Source organism: Rhopilema esculentum, chromosome 12 (assembly GCF_057945365.1).
Source record: "Rhopilema esculentum isolate cy_ngs chromosome 12, ASM5794536v1, whole genome shotgun sequence".
In the NCBI taxonomy this organism is placed as follows: Eukaryota; Metazoa; Cnidaria; class Scyphozoa; order Rhizostomeae; family Rhizostomatidae; genus Rhopilema; species Rhopilema esculentum.
In genome coordinates this window covers 6,967,280-6,982,106 of record NC_142826.1, presented here as the reverse complement: position 1 = coordinate 6,982,106, position 14,827 = coordinate 6,967,280, and the positions used below count along the sequence as shown (strand labels likewise).

General features: G+C 35.6%; 2 protein-coding genes across 2 annotated transcripts in view; both read right to left on the bottom strand.

The window, feature by feature from the left end:
* LOC135681200 (proteasome activator complex subunit 4) overlaps positions 1 to 14,827 on the bottom strand; it is a 50,858-nt gene that overhangs the window by 13,829 nt on the left and 22,202 nt on the right. Inside the window, exons 26-31 of the mRNA XM_065195526.2 lie at positions 5,362 to 5,457; positions 3,336 to 3,464; positions 2,603 to 2,695; positions 1,410 to 1,505; positions 816 to 982; positions 192 to 245 (exon numbers count right to left, since the gene is read on the bottom strand). Coding sequence (XP_065051598.2) covers positions 192 to 245; positions 816 to 982; positions 1,410 to 1,505; positions 2,603 to 2,695; positions 3,336 to 3,464; positions 5,362 to 5,457 — 635 coding nt within the window. The remainder of the gene's footprint in view (positions 1 to 191; positions 246 to 815; positions 983 to 1,409; positions 1,506 to 2,602; positions 2,696 to 3,335; positions 3,465 to 5,361; positions 5,458 to 14,827) is intronic.
* LOC135681204 (uncharacterized) lies at positions 7,515 to 14,490 on the bottom strand. The gene is made up of 2 exons (XM_065195535.2): positions 10,594 to 14,490; positions 7,515 to 8,580 (listed from the first exon to the last, which is right to left on the bottom strand). Exons 1-2 carry the CDS (start codon positions 11,024 to 11,026, stop codon positions 8,147 to 8,149), a joined length of 867 nt encoding a protein of 288 aa, XP_065051607.1. The 5' UTR covers positions 11,027 to 14,490; the 3' UTR covers positions 7,515 to 8,146.

Below are 14,827 nucleotides of genomic sequence, written 5' to 3'. Positions count from 1 at the left end.
CATTATAGAATCTGGGTTGCATGCGCGTAAACCTTTCTTAATCCACAGCATTGTTATTCTTGACCATGAGCTGACTTGCCTTTGCCTCAATGTTTTTATAATTCCAATTCTTATCTATGTCAATTACCGATCTAAAGAAAAAAATCTGAGTAATGAAACCAGTAAAACTGTAAATATTTCATATTACTCACAAATTGTTGTCTTCAATCTTGTCTGTCAGTTGATCTACAAGATCGTAGTAAAACCTAACGAATACAAGAAAATAAAGAATAACTTTTTTCAAATACGTATTTTCGGAATGTTCCTTGAATTCCTAGTGGCTTTAGACTCCGACAAACAGAGTTTTCTGGTTTTACTAAATAAAGATTCATTTTTGACTAAAATTTAAGACTTAAACATTTTGCACAATGATTCATCTTTGGATTCAAAATAGCTTAATAGTTTCCTTATTCGTATTCAATTTTTTTGTGATAACTGAAACTGAAAAGAAACAACAGACCAGCCAAATACCTTTTGTATTTTTTAACAGGACAACTATGACAAAATCATTCTAACCCCATAATTATTTCCACGAAATCATATAGCTTACGTATACAGGAATATCAACAAATCTAGACCGTACGAATATGTGGTCCTATGTAAAAGACCCAGTAATGTATTTGAAGTTTCCAATAAACAAAATTTCGAATTTTTGTTGGCCTTTGGCAGCCCTTTAGTGAAAACTCTAAAGGCTACTAACAAGAGTTACGCCACGGGGCTTTGTTGTTTAGAGTTGATATACCCCAAAAAATAAAATGTTGGCATGAGAAACTTACTGAACTCGCTTGTTGTTTTCGGCATCGGCAGCTTCAGATCCGAGTTTTAATGCTTCTTGCGATGGCAGCGCTGGCTCAGTGACCTCCTTGTAACATCCTTTTGGGGCTGGTAAAGGGTTTGTTGATTTGAGAATGCGGGTGGCCACGTTCTCGCACCCTGTTGTGATCTTCAAGAAACGCAGTTATTAAAACTTAATATCAGGCAATTAAAAGCCAAGAAGTGCTACATTTAAAAATGCTCAACTTTTGGCCAGGGCCTAAATTTGCTTCCATTTTCTGGAGCAGTAATTGACTCAGTCTTGAGAGAAGCCACGTGATTTAGCGCAAGCTTTTACACATCTGTATATCTAAAAGAAGTGTTCCACTCTTAGTGCAAAACTTAATCGTTTAATTTGTTTATTTCAAAGTTTAAACTCAGGAAAATAAAGAAAAGAGGTTGCGCTATCATCTATTCTATTTTGGAGAGCTGTGGATCCTTAAAGCATCCACGGTGAAATCTATATTTAAACTAGTGCTTTCATTGAATAACAATGCCATACTTCGAGAATCGCATGTTGTCAAATTAGAAAGATGAAAGAGACAACCGGAACTTACCATTCGCTTTAGGCCAACACTGTCAAACCGGCTTTGCAATGTATCCACTAACTTATCGATGATTTTAACCATTGAAGGTTTTTCTGAGTGGTCAGCCTATGAAAAAAGTCCAACATATTGAACAAGTTCTGGTAACATTGAGTGGGTTATATTCTAAAGTACAAAAGTCAAGGACCATAGCAAGGAGCTAAATCAAGGAGATAGATCTCATAAAAGTTATTAACAATATTTTTCTATAGAAGGCAAAAATCATTGAGAATGTCGGGTCCTTGTATTTAGTATACACAAAACTATTTTATTAATTTTGAAATTAAAGTTTGATCGCAAAATTTTCAATACCACAGAAATTAATATCAATTTACAAACTAAAAAACAAGCATCGGTATTTATTTGAATATCCATTCATTTGATTTGACTTTTTTCAGATAATGATGTCATTAGTTACCAGGTTTTTGCTGGAGAATAGTTCTATTTAACTGCAGGTTTTTCTCTGAGGAACACTGTAACATCAGCCCAAGGAACTGCGGTGTATTCCATGCTAGATAATTCGGATATACCAAATCGAGAGCTGAAGATTGGGTCATGTTTTCTATAAACTTGATGTAAGCTCTATTTTTTCTAGTAAAATTAAACTTCCTTTTTTTCGTTTCGTATAATTATTTTCCTAGTAAAGTGGTTAAAATTTTAATCGAATTTAGTTGCGATTGATAAACAAGCGTTTGATCCTACAGTTACAAATGGCTTTGAAAAAAGCAAACATTTCGAAACACACTTAAACTTTTCGTCTGACACTCTTCAGAGTAAAAAACCTCAGAAAACAGATTGAAAATCCAAAGTTAGGAAATATATATAATTAGTTGTGGATCGAACTAGGCTAATCAGAAACGCAAGCACAAAGCTGTTAAGATTGTCCAGTTACAGGTATATGTACATATTAGTGCAATTATAAGTAGAAATCCTACGATTCCTTATCTTTTGTCACTGTAGACAGTAACACTTCTACTATACTACTGTTTAAACGCTATATTATTGCATCTAATGACAAAAAAGACTAAACCCTCTACATAGAACTTTTTGGACTAAACCCTCTACATAAAATAAGCAAGACAGATCGGAACAAGAGTTTCTCCCCTCTCCGATCTATATAGTCAAAGTAAAAAATACTCTAGGATATTAAAGACTCAATTACATACTTCAATAATTTTTGGCCATGTCTCAAAAATTGTCTCCCAGTAGTGTGTAATCAGATGCTGCATCCGGCTGTTCAACAGAATGTGCAACGCTCCCTGTGAACGAAGAACAATTTTATAAAATTGTTGCAGTTTTTAAGTCAGCTCAGTCTTTCTAGCATACTGTGTTTTTCATCTATACTGCTTGAAAAATATTTTTTGCAGACAAAATTTTAAAATAACAGAATTTTGATTTTAATCTTTTCCTGGCCATAAACATATAAGTGGGCATTCACTTCTTCCAATCATTTGGCATACTTCGCATGGAAGACAATTCCTTTATCTTAAAAAGACTTACTCATGCATTTGTCAATTGCCTATAAATAAGCGGATACACGGGGGGAAAAGATAAGGTGGCCAATGTAAACGTGGTGGATCGCACACAAAAGATAAGCCAAAGAAGGGGGTCGGGGCAACTGAAACCACACCCTCAGGGATAAGGCTTGATAAAATAAGAGGAAAAGAAGGTTGTTGATGTCCCTAATCTTCTTTGCTTGGGGGTCCAAATACAGGAAAATGAAAGAAAGGATATCTAAAAAAACTCGACAACCATCCTGTTACAAATAGACTAAGCTAATCAATTAAATCAAACAAAATTTTTGTTCTTGTGAGAATATTTGAAAGTTTGATTGATATACTATTTGTTAATTCGTACAGTGCAGATGATGAGATCAATTTATCTTCAAGCACCATTTACCTTAAACTGCTCGTGTGAAACTGCAGGGTCATCCTTCAGCTTGTCTAGAACTTTAGGCAAGATAGCTCTGGCAGAATAATCAAAGATGTCGAAGCATTGGAATAGAGTCTTCTGTGCTTTGATTCGAACCTTTGAAAGAATAAAAGACACCGTATTCAACAAACTGAGCGCATTTTAAGATATACTGACCTACTGCCAACTTCAATCCCACTGCCAAATTGACGAATTCGTGAAACGCGAATTGTGGTGACTAAAAGCTCTTTAGCTAGTTGCACATCGAAAAAAACAAGACGGGGAAGGGAAGAGCCTGCAAAGATTTTTTTTTGGATAATAATAATAATAATAATAATAATAATAATAATAATAATAACAATGTTTATTCAGGAAGCTCTTATGAGAGGGTGACCAGATCAAGCGTAACATTATGCTTTTAGCATAAAATCTAGCATAATTTGGAATCTAGCATAACTCTGGCATAATTCTGATATTTTTAAAAAAAATTGTTTCCATTAATCTGTTGTCTATCGTTACCAAATGCAAACACTTTACACAAGCATCTGTTATTTCATTTTGGGAGTGAATTGAGACCTTCCACTTTCAGGGTTTACCAGCTTTTTGGAATGGTTGGCATCCAAATGTTTTATGGTTGACGGCCAAATTCAGCCAAATAAATGAAATATACAAAAAAGCAAATTGTGGGAAGTGATAATGTAATCAGAGTTTGCTTTGTAGGCTTCATTTGACTTTATCTTGTTATTATCTTCTTATCAATTATCTTATTAATTATTATTATTAATTGTTTCATGTTTCTTCAGTTGCATTTTTGAAATTATTTAAATGCAGTTTATGATGGGAGGGGTTTTGAAAAACTGAGAAATTTTGTGTGCGAGGAATGAGTACACTGCGTTATAGATGAGTGATAAAAAAGGGCAACTCTGGCCACTTTTGCTATTCTGAGCATGCACTAGCCTCTTTTTCAAATGGGACTGCCTTGATTTTAAATTTAGCAAAATGTTTGCAAATCTAGCATAATTTTATGAAAAAGTTGGCATAATTCCAAATCGAGATCTGGTCACACTGCTCATCAACGAAATGTTTTTCATAAAGATCCTATTATTCCTGGATAATCAGTGTCTTTGAATGAATAAAGCGTCCGAACAAGAAGTGCTAGCTTAATTCAATTTTCATTTGGATTAGTATTTTTACATTAAATAATAATTCTATATATCATTTTACTGAACAACATCTTTTTAAAAAATTTGCTTTATCAACTGAAATTAATTTTTCATGTTATATCTCGCATAAAACTCTAATTGGGGTGGTTCAAGTGACTCTTTTTGGTACTTTCAATTGTAATTCCAAATTTGGATCGTTGCCTGGAAAATTCAACGAATTGCTTGATCAGGCATAAAAATTATATTCATGAGTAACGTTATTGCCACTTTCTAAACTTTTGTATCCAATCTTTAATCATAGGCACTCATCATCAACTTTAGCATAGATTTCTTGTGAGCTTTAATCACGCCGTTCACAAAAAAAAATAAAAAAAACTTTAATATTTCAGAATTTTTAATATTTCCTTTTTCAGCTTTTTCAAATACATGACAAGAATCAAATTCGATGGATTCTTATGGCATAATATGGGTTTTAGGGAAATGATATGCCATGATTAACTACTAACCAGACTATAGTACAAGTTCAAAATCGATAAGCTAACCATCAACATACATTCATGAATGGTAGTCACAATATAACACAACGCCATACAATAGTAATGAACTTTAATTATCAAAAAAGTATTCGGTACTCGTAATACGTAATAACATATTGCTGGGGAGACGAACACGATGTCTTCAAACGTGTGAGGCAATTCCCATAAGGAGTTTGTGCATTTTACGTAATCATTATTGCGCATGCTCTTTGACCCCAAAAATTGAGATGGCTCATTCATTAGTCATGCGTTTCGCCTGCCAAAAATACATGGCAGACCCAATAGAAGTCTAAGCAAGTAACCAAAGAATCATACCTCAGTGTAAACCATTGTACTCAGGGTAAGCAGATCGTCGATCAGCAAGATGTCGACACCGGTAAGTGGAGTTGACTGTCTTTCTAATAAACGCATCTGGAAAAGAAATTTGAGTCGTTAGTTAGCTCACAGGCAACTTTAATGAAGCAAAAGATTGACGGTTGGTATTACTTTCATAGCTTGAAAACGTATTGGTTTGTTAGTCAAGGAAGAATTGAAAAGCAGTGTGATTGTGATTCCGATTGGGCTTTCTCAAATGGACCATATGTGCCATGGGTATTACAACATACGATTTGTTCCAAGGTGAAGCAATACAATCCACCTTCATCTTAGACTTGTTCGAGACTCGTTCTTGAAAATTCTAATTTTCCCTCTTTTTTGTTACTCGTACTTGTTTCAACATGTCCACTTTTGTACTGCAGACATAGGCAGCAGCAAAAATACAAAAAAGATAATTTTCAAGAAGTGGAGTGAGTGGAGTGGACAGGTATTCCTTCGCTTTGACCAAAGTATAGTTCCGCTACCTTTTGTATTCAAGCTATTAATATTATACATTATACAATAAGTCCATACAACAATACGGATAACATTCATTTTTCTTGATTATTCTTGAGAATTTTTTTTGCATTGCGCATAAATTGTTCTCAGTGCTTTATCACTGTTCGTTTCCTTCTAAGATAAAACACATTTGCGGAAAAATCGCCAAAAACTTTTGAAATGTTCTATATCTGCGTGACATTTAAATTGGTTGCTTTAGCATTATTTTTAGCATCATTTTCACGTAAAAACAAGACGTGCAGCAATAAAATTTTGAACTACAATCCTTCTCAGACGTCTTCGTACACTACACTAAATTGAACATTGCCAATAGCATGTCCCAAGTGCGCTGTCGGGCATTTAAACCTGAAACTATTAATTTTTCAATTAAGCAGTAAAGAACAGGGTGTTCCAAGAACTTTTGGCAGGATTTAACCACCATCTGTTTTCAATTTACTGTTTTCAATTTAATCATCTTGGCAGTAAACTCGTGTGAGCAACAGATAATAAGCAGTTAACTGAGTCGTTTTGTTAATCGTCTTTAGACCAACCTGTATTCTGCTTTTGATACAAACTGGAAATTCAACAATTGTTGACAGTAGATATATAGATGCAATGACATCCCTTCACCCCTATTTAAACCTTGATGCGTCTGCTAATAAAGAACAAACGGCTCTCCCAGAGTCCAGAAAAGTTGTTAACCTTCCTCCGGCCAAGAAAATCTTACTATAAACTTTCCTTCATTTTAATGGTATTAAAATGGGCGTGGTACGGAAATCAGGTGTACTCAAATAGTCTTGATCCCCTCTCCTTGCAACTCTGTTTTTCTCAAACTTTTAAAAAAATGAAGCTTGTTCTGAATTCTAGATATTTTTGAGACAGTGAACTTACATGCGTATTTCAATTAATGACAAAAGCTTGTCATAGTTTAAATATATAAATCATGGAATGTTAATGATTAATTTAACTGTACAACGCAGTTCTGCAAACACATTCATATTAAAAACAGGAGGTTTATAAAAATAAATTGACTTTTTATTTCCTGTCTCACTGTATTTTAAAAACAAAAAGGCAATGCAATTTCTTCATTTTCCTCAAGTTTCAAAAGTTTTGGTCACCTTTCTTGATTTTCTTTTGTACCTACAGCCTTCTCCGGCCAGTGGCCGTGGAGCCGTGATGTTTTCCTGACCTTGGGCTTTCCTATAACATGTATTCTAGCTTTCCATTATCAATACTGCTTTTAATGTTATAGCTGTTAGACAAGCATTTGCATTTTAAAGAGCATAGCAAAATAATAGTGTTTTTTCTATTCGGTCGATGGACATTTTCAAGGGTTTGCGGTATATAAATGGTGCATCTAATGCATGGAGAAAGGGTGGGGGTGATATATTTTGAAAGATGGCAAGTGAAATTGCTAGAACAGGGAAAATACTCTCTTTATTAACGGGCAAAGCCCCCTCCACCTACCAGGACAGGAAAGTCGAAGTACGGAATGAATGCATGCCTAGGCAATAGGCAGAAGCTTTCCCGAAGAACAAGTCATATTTTGGCAACTTTTGGCTTTGTATTGATATTTAGAGCATAACAGAAGAGAGGCATGCAAAAAGGCAAAAACCTTTGCAGATAGCATCTGAGCTTATTTCATATAAGCCTTGTGAAATTTTATAACAAAACTGTACAAATTCTATTCGCATCCAGCTCCATAATAATTACGCAAAGCATTTTATAAAAGCCGAGTCTAATTTAAAAGTAGTACGTAAAGTAATTTTATTTTGATATTGTGTATGACTCTCTAGCTGTTTACAAAAGCTTTTATTATGGAACTGAGTGATCGAATCAACGATGAACGATAATTAATGTGTTGCGTTTTTACATCATCTGGAAAGCTTCCAAGTCTTCATGTCAATAGAAATTCATACCGTGCATTATTATAGTATATTAGATATTCATATTATCCATATTATCTAATAATATATTAATATCACTAGATATTCATATAAAACCTAAATGATTAGGCTAAAGTTTCTCAAGCAGAAAGTAGAGTACAACTTGAGCTTCCTTCTTAGATTTTGAAGGCAGTAAGGCACTGTCCTTTTTATTTCAAAGTTTTAATTCTTAAATAAAAAATTCTAACACTTAGCATAATCTACAACCATTCACTTCTCGGGTCAACTGCAGAAAAACTATGGAAAGTTGTTTGTAAATTATAAACTGACCAACGCGGCTCAAATTATTTTTTCATGCGATCTTAACTGGTTTTCCAAACATCTATATCATCGTAATCGCACTGTGAGTCATCGTCACTCGTATCGCTTTCTGCACCAGCTGAATTATATTTCGAAAACAGTTTCCTAGTCCTGGAAAAACAGCAATCCACCTGGTTTTCAGGATGATCAGCACATTGGTGGGACGACTCATAACGTTCCAACATCAACCTAAGAATCCGGTTCTCGATTTCTAATCCGAGATTCTCTTTGTCCATCTTTTGTAACAATCTTGGCAGTCTACTGGCTTCAACCAAACTCATCTCGATTAAATTTTTGAGTCGATATTTGCAAGCGATTTTCAGCAGCTCGAATGGAGTCTTCTTTGATTTTGTCATGAGATAGCCTTCACATTTCCGCGTAAGTTTCTCAGCAACAAACTCATCAGCAATTGATAACAACTGAAGCACGTTATCATCTACAAATAAAACGAAGAAGACGTATAAAAGTATATAGATATGCATTCAGATTAATATGGCCCCAATATCTTACCCAAAGTCGCTGGTATGGAAAAACTGAATAATTCCAATCGATGCATTCAACAAGAAACCTACTTAGACCAGCAAAAGCTATTTCGCTATTTAGTTCAAACAGGCCAGCTATATTAGGCCTATTTTGGCCTTTTTAAACATGGCGACTGTGACTATCGATAATACAATACCAATCTGGTTGTCAAGTCTGATTAACTGTCATCTTCCAATAGGCTTTCTCTAAGTCTCTATTTCCAATTTTCTATCCAAAGTCTTTAAAATATTGAAACCTTAAAACGTATTTCTCAAGCCTATAATCTAGGGAAACTTTTCAAATACATACATAGCAATGTGCAATTTCAACGAGCAACTTTTTGTAGAAAAAGTTCATGAAAGTCAAAATCTGGAGAATTGGTTGTGGCCTAAACAAAATGGTATAATATGTACACCAACTTTTCACCAATACAAGATACTTTCAACAAATTAGCATCTCCAAGAACGTTTGAACGGAATCGGAAGGGTATCCCGAGATTCCTATCATCTCAATGAGGCAGAGTATTAAGCATTTCCTGCGCAAACGCCCAATTAACAATTAACCAAATGTGAATCACTTCTAGTCCCTATTGAGGGCTGCTATTGCGCATTTAAATATCTCTGGGAGGAAGGTTTAACACTTTGTTTCACCAATTTGCCTTATATGTCGAAAATGTGTAATATATTTATGACTTGCCACTCCTCTAGTTACCAATTGAACGACCATATATGACAATAAGACTTTCCAACTTTTGCAATATCAAAGAAACAGGCATTAAAAATTCTTTAAGCAGTTGCCCTACCCTGGGTACCAGAGCCTCATGAATCCAGGGATAATGTACTAATGCATACAGATGCGGTGGCACAAAAAATATTGCCATGACTAGTGTCGAACTATATTTTTGAGACTAAATAATGAAGACTCTTCACCCGGGTACAGTTGCCCCAGAGGTCGCCAGGGGTTGATGGGTTTATACTTCATAAATACCACGTGGCGTGAGGCAAATGAAAATCATCTCAAGCAAATGCCTCATTTACGATCTTTAGTTTTCAAAAAAGTCTAGAAATGTGTGTATCCATTAGACAATATATGTGTACCCTCGAGACATTATATCACACTCTGAAGACCTTCTTACAAAAGAAATAGGGCTTGGTAATAAGTTTTCGAACAGTACCTCTAGTTCTATGGATGACGTCGGTTTGTGATTTTGTCATCGATGGAAATTTTCACAAAGGGGATTACAAATGCTAAAAAGCGTCATACAAATTATCCAATACAGCCTTTTGTTTATTGGAATTAGATTTACTATCCCTTTGCCAACCATTCTTACATAATGCATGACTAAAACAAACTATAGAAGCATTTCCCTTGTTGCTTGCCAACTAAGGCGAAGCAGTTTTTCAAAGAAATACACCAACAATCTGGTCATCTCCTAGTTTAACCATAATTTTTCTTCGATATGCATTCGAGGCTATCAATTTCCATCGCCCCTCTTCTAAGAACTTCAAACAGATTGTGCCAACAACGAAATCAATAAACAAACAGTTTTCCTGGGCAAGTGCGTAGTATGATTGGGTTAAACTGGCGTTGTGTTTAGCATAAAATGGGCGAAAAAATTATTACAGAAAATATAGTTCTTCTGCTTAATGTCACGGTATGCGCGATGTAAAATGCTTTAACAGAAAAGGCTGCTTAAAAACTTTTACTTCCAAAAACTGGCTTGAATATTGATGATGGAATTTTTGTTTCTTTGCATCATAGTTTGCAGCAAATTTGTAGGTTACGAAGTGAAGCCGTGTTAGTACGAATGTGATGTTAGGATTAGGTATGAAACAGGTTGATCTTAGCTACATTGTATGTGTGCTACCAAAAGATTCTGTATGTTCAACGACGGATTAAAAACAAACAGAAACTGAATACCACTTACCATTAACTTTCTTGTCCGGGAAATAACTATGCGTTAACAGATGCATGATTCTTGATGCAGACAGTTCCATGATCGTTATTACTGGCGTGTCTTCATCAGAGAAGTTGAGGCTGAAAATAATGTTTTTTAGAATATCCGAATGAAGAGAGACCAGCGAGCGATGGACGGGGAACAGAGTGTTGCCAACTTTGATCACTAGATCTGCACGGACCACTTCCCAAGGAACTTCGGGTATGGTGCAACCACTAGTGTCAACATCGCCAATCAGCGAAGACACCGAGGAGTGCGATGTTTTTAATGATAGTCCTACTCCAGAGTCAATGCTCGACGTAGACATTACAGAATTTGTTTGCTTCACTTTCCTCTTGCCAAACTCCGGGAGGTCATATTGTAATTGGTCGCTTTCCTCGTCAAGTAGCATAATTTCTTGCATGCCTGGGAGTAGCTTTGAATTGAATTCCACACACGCAAAACAATTCAAAAATAAAACGCGGAAAACAAGTCTTGATGAAATTTGTGCAATTTACTTTCGTTTAAGACACCTTCCACTTACAATTGCCAAACCTGGAAGAAGATTAACTCTTGTATTTACTGGCCGTCTCAATATCCGCTTTTTGGCTCTCCAGATTTAGGCCTGTACACATCATACCGTAAACATTCTTTCTTGAAACCCAACATCGCTCTCGTGTGCATTTATAGTCTTTTCATAGACATCGAAACAAAAAGTCCTTTATTATCGTGGTCCTTTTGTCCAAGTAAACAATACCAATTTGACGGAAAACTACTCATTTACTAAGTGAGGTGGTGCGCACGCACAAGAAACAGCGGCAGGGAAATGCATCCTTTCGCCATCCGGGTACGCAGTGCAGTTCCTTCCCAAATCTTTTTCGTCATAAAGATTTAATTTAAATTGGTTATGGAAACGCATGTGGAAACCAGCATATAGTCTCTTTTTATTTTTACTTGGCTCTACTACGTGCTGGAGAGCTGTTTTGAAAAATTCATATTAATTTATGTTTGGGTTGGTAAACAAAAAATTTGAAGGAGTTATCTATAACAATCTATAACTATAACCAGCCATTATTTATTCCTAGACCATCCATGCAATAGTGTTACCACACAAAAAAACATTGATTTAGCCGCTTTTCTGTGGCTTAGCGCTTCAAAGTTTCTCACCATATAATCTGAAAGAACACTCAGCCAAACCTGTGCAACCTATATTTGGTGGCTATTTGGTAAAAATTATAAAAGCAGATTATGACGACATCATCCCTTATAAACTCTTTCCCTGTGAAAATTAAATTAGCAGCTATTTTTGGGCGTTAAGAATTTATAATTCGCTAATTCTCTTCGAAGAGAATACCCTAGAACAATCAAATTTTTCAAAAAATTTCAGAATGGCAAAAATTGAAGTTTTACAGCATATCGGTGGTCTTTTAAGGATATCGTGGTCTTTTGTCAGATTGGCTGCAAATCACAGCTCCCTTGTTTGTAATAATTCCCTTTTCACTAATCCAATCGTAATAAACAATGCCCAATGATGCAAGCCTTGTTCTTGGTTCAAGTATAGAACACGCTTGGAAATAATGAGAGCGGTAAGGTGAAATTAATAGAACAAAGGCTCCTTAAACGTAAGACATTGCAGGGAATAAATTATCAAACAATGTCGTGATTATTCCACGTGTTGCTTGATATCAGAGCAGAAACGACTCACGATAATTTCACAAAATGATCCATGGTTTCAGAAAGTTGAATGATTGTTTGGCTACTTAGCCAAAAGATCATTGGCAAAAACTTTTTGTTGTCGATAAAAATGCGCAAAGCATCCTGAAATATCCCATTGTTCTAAAAATCCTACCGTTTCTAAACACTGCTTGAATACACCCCTCGAGTTCAACTTTCATATCATGATAGGATTGTTTAATACGTCTCTCCCGCGCCTGTCCAACCAGTATTGACCCTTCAAAAGGTTGTACCACCTTTCCATAGTTATACGATTGCAGTTGTTTGGGACCTTCGAATGACAAGAGACAATTCACTCCTGCAAATAGCGCACGATCTCCAAAAAAACAAAAGGATTCTCTGGGATTTTTTCATAAAAAACAGGACCCTTCCATGGGACAAGAAGACTGGAACTGGACAAGAAGACTGGAACAAGAAGACTGCCATGGCAAGACAGAAAATAAAACCTGATTTGGGGGTAGGGCTAAGATGGTAGTTGAAGACAGAACAAAATTAAGTTGGAAAGAATCCTGTCAGCGTGAAAAAAGTATGGCTACCCAGTGAAGCATAAAGGCCTGAACTGTCTTTGGAAAAGGCGAAAGAATTCATTTTATTTGTGTAGACTGAAGAACAAGAGTTTCTTATATGTCAGTTGTCGGTCACAACCACTGATCAGTAGTCACAACCAATGGCCGTTCTAATAAAATACCCACAGTGCACTGCGCGCCAACAAAAAGGAAAACAGTGAAAATCAGTTGGCTGCTTTGACGACTTTGTGTATGTTTTGCATGCTTTGCTTCGGCTATTTTGAAACAATTTTCATTAAACTATGACAGCGCCGTTTTATTTGATGTGAGAAAACTATACAGTATCATTACGGGTTCATTTACCACTGCATCAAACTAATCAACAATTTCCTGTATAATTAAAGCATTAATAAACAACTAGCGGATTTTGCCTCCAGAAGAAAACAAAACTATCAATAAAATATTTATAGCTTATGTCAAAACCTAAATATCTGCATTACAATCAGCTAAATTAATTACATATTAATTCAGTTTGTGATAGGTCTATTAGAGTGATGTATTATTGTAATTTAGCAACGATAAACAAAAAGGCAGTATCAAAATTCCTCTATATCAGTCCCAGAATCGTTGAAAATCGAAAAAGCACATTATTTGATGAGAAGCCTATAATAAACCTTTTATGACGCCTATAAACGCCTGGCTTTTTGTGTACGAAGAATGCTATGTTTAATGAATATTGACACGCCATGAAAAACAATGGCAAATTTGCAGCGTTACGGAAAATGGGCCTAAGCTTGAACAAACCAAGAGACGCAAACCTTAGATATTAAGGATTCAAGTGTCTCCTTTCCTGCTAATGCTTGTTCACATTGAATTAAATGGCAGTGAATGCAACAAAATCAAAATTGGTTACATCGGAACTAAGCAAAGAGACAGTTTTTCTCAATGTACTAATATTCTATACTAAAACTTGCTGGAATATAATCCTTGCATAAAACGCCCAATCTTAAAAGCCAAGCTAATTAAAAATTAGTTGTTTTCATTCTGTTTCTCCTTCATGCCACAATAATCTAGTTTTGTTGTAAACCGTGTGACGGAGTCACTGAGTGCCACGAAGACACGTGATGCAAACTTACATAATCTTTAGAAACATTACCTATGCGGTTGTTTTGTTTAAGACTTCCTTTGTTTATCCCCCCGCTGACATTGCTTTGTAGTTATAATTCATTGTATGATTAGTGTGCGTAGAAATTTCTGGAACATTCGATGGTAATCTAGCATGTATGATGTAATCACGGTAGGTATTTTTGGTAAAGTGACGTAATGATAAGTAACAGTATAAATAGAGGCTGTGTGCCCGTAAAGGGGGAATTCTTTTCTTAGTGGTGGTTAGAGTGTAGAGTTGTAATGATTTAAGTGATTATTTCGGCGTGGTAAAATTAAAAAGGTCTATTTCTTGCTTCGTGGACTGTTCAAGTAGTTGTTGCGTTCGAAGCAATATTGAGTTCACGACAAACCGTTATAAATACTATCCGCTATAAAGCCTTAATTTCCTTGCTTATCCTATTGTCTTGTTCTGAGGTACAATGAAACAGTTCTACCATCCAAAAGACTGTTTTATAATTGATGAATGAATGTTACCTTTCGAAAAGTCAGGAACACGAACCAACGGTTCATGGCATGAAAAGAACTGCTCTTTTAAGAGCACGAAGAGTTTTTATTCTATAAAAAAGCCGGATATCTAACCTTGATATTTCCCTGGTAAGGTGGAGGTATGAATATTGCCTAAATGACGTTTTCTCTTGAAATTTGTCGCTTCTGGAAAATTCATTTTACAAAAGTCAACTCCAGCACCGCTAATCAAAAACACGTAGATGTTTCCGCCAGTTGTATAGAACCGAGGTTGACTGTCGTAATGTACCTGATGCATCCAGCTAGCAAACCTATTTGTGCATCACTCTGGGTCTATCATGCCCAGTAGCATA

Coding starts and splice junctions, on each gene's coding strand:
- LOC135681204 (XM_065195535.2), bottom strand. CDS start 11,026: ATGCAAGAAATTATGCTACTTGACGAGGAAAGCGACCAATTACAATAT. Junction 8,581..10,593: donor CCCGGACAAGAAAGTTAATG/GTAAGTGGTATT, acceptor TTTTATTTGTAG/ATGATAACGTGCTTCAGTTG.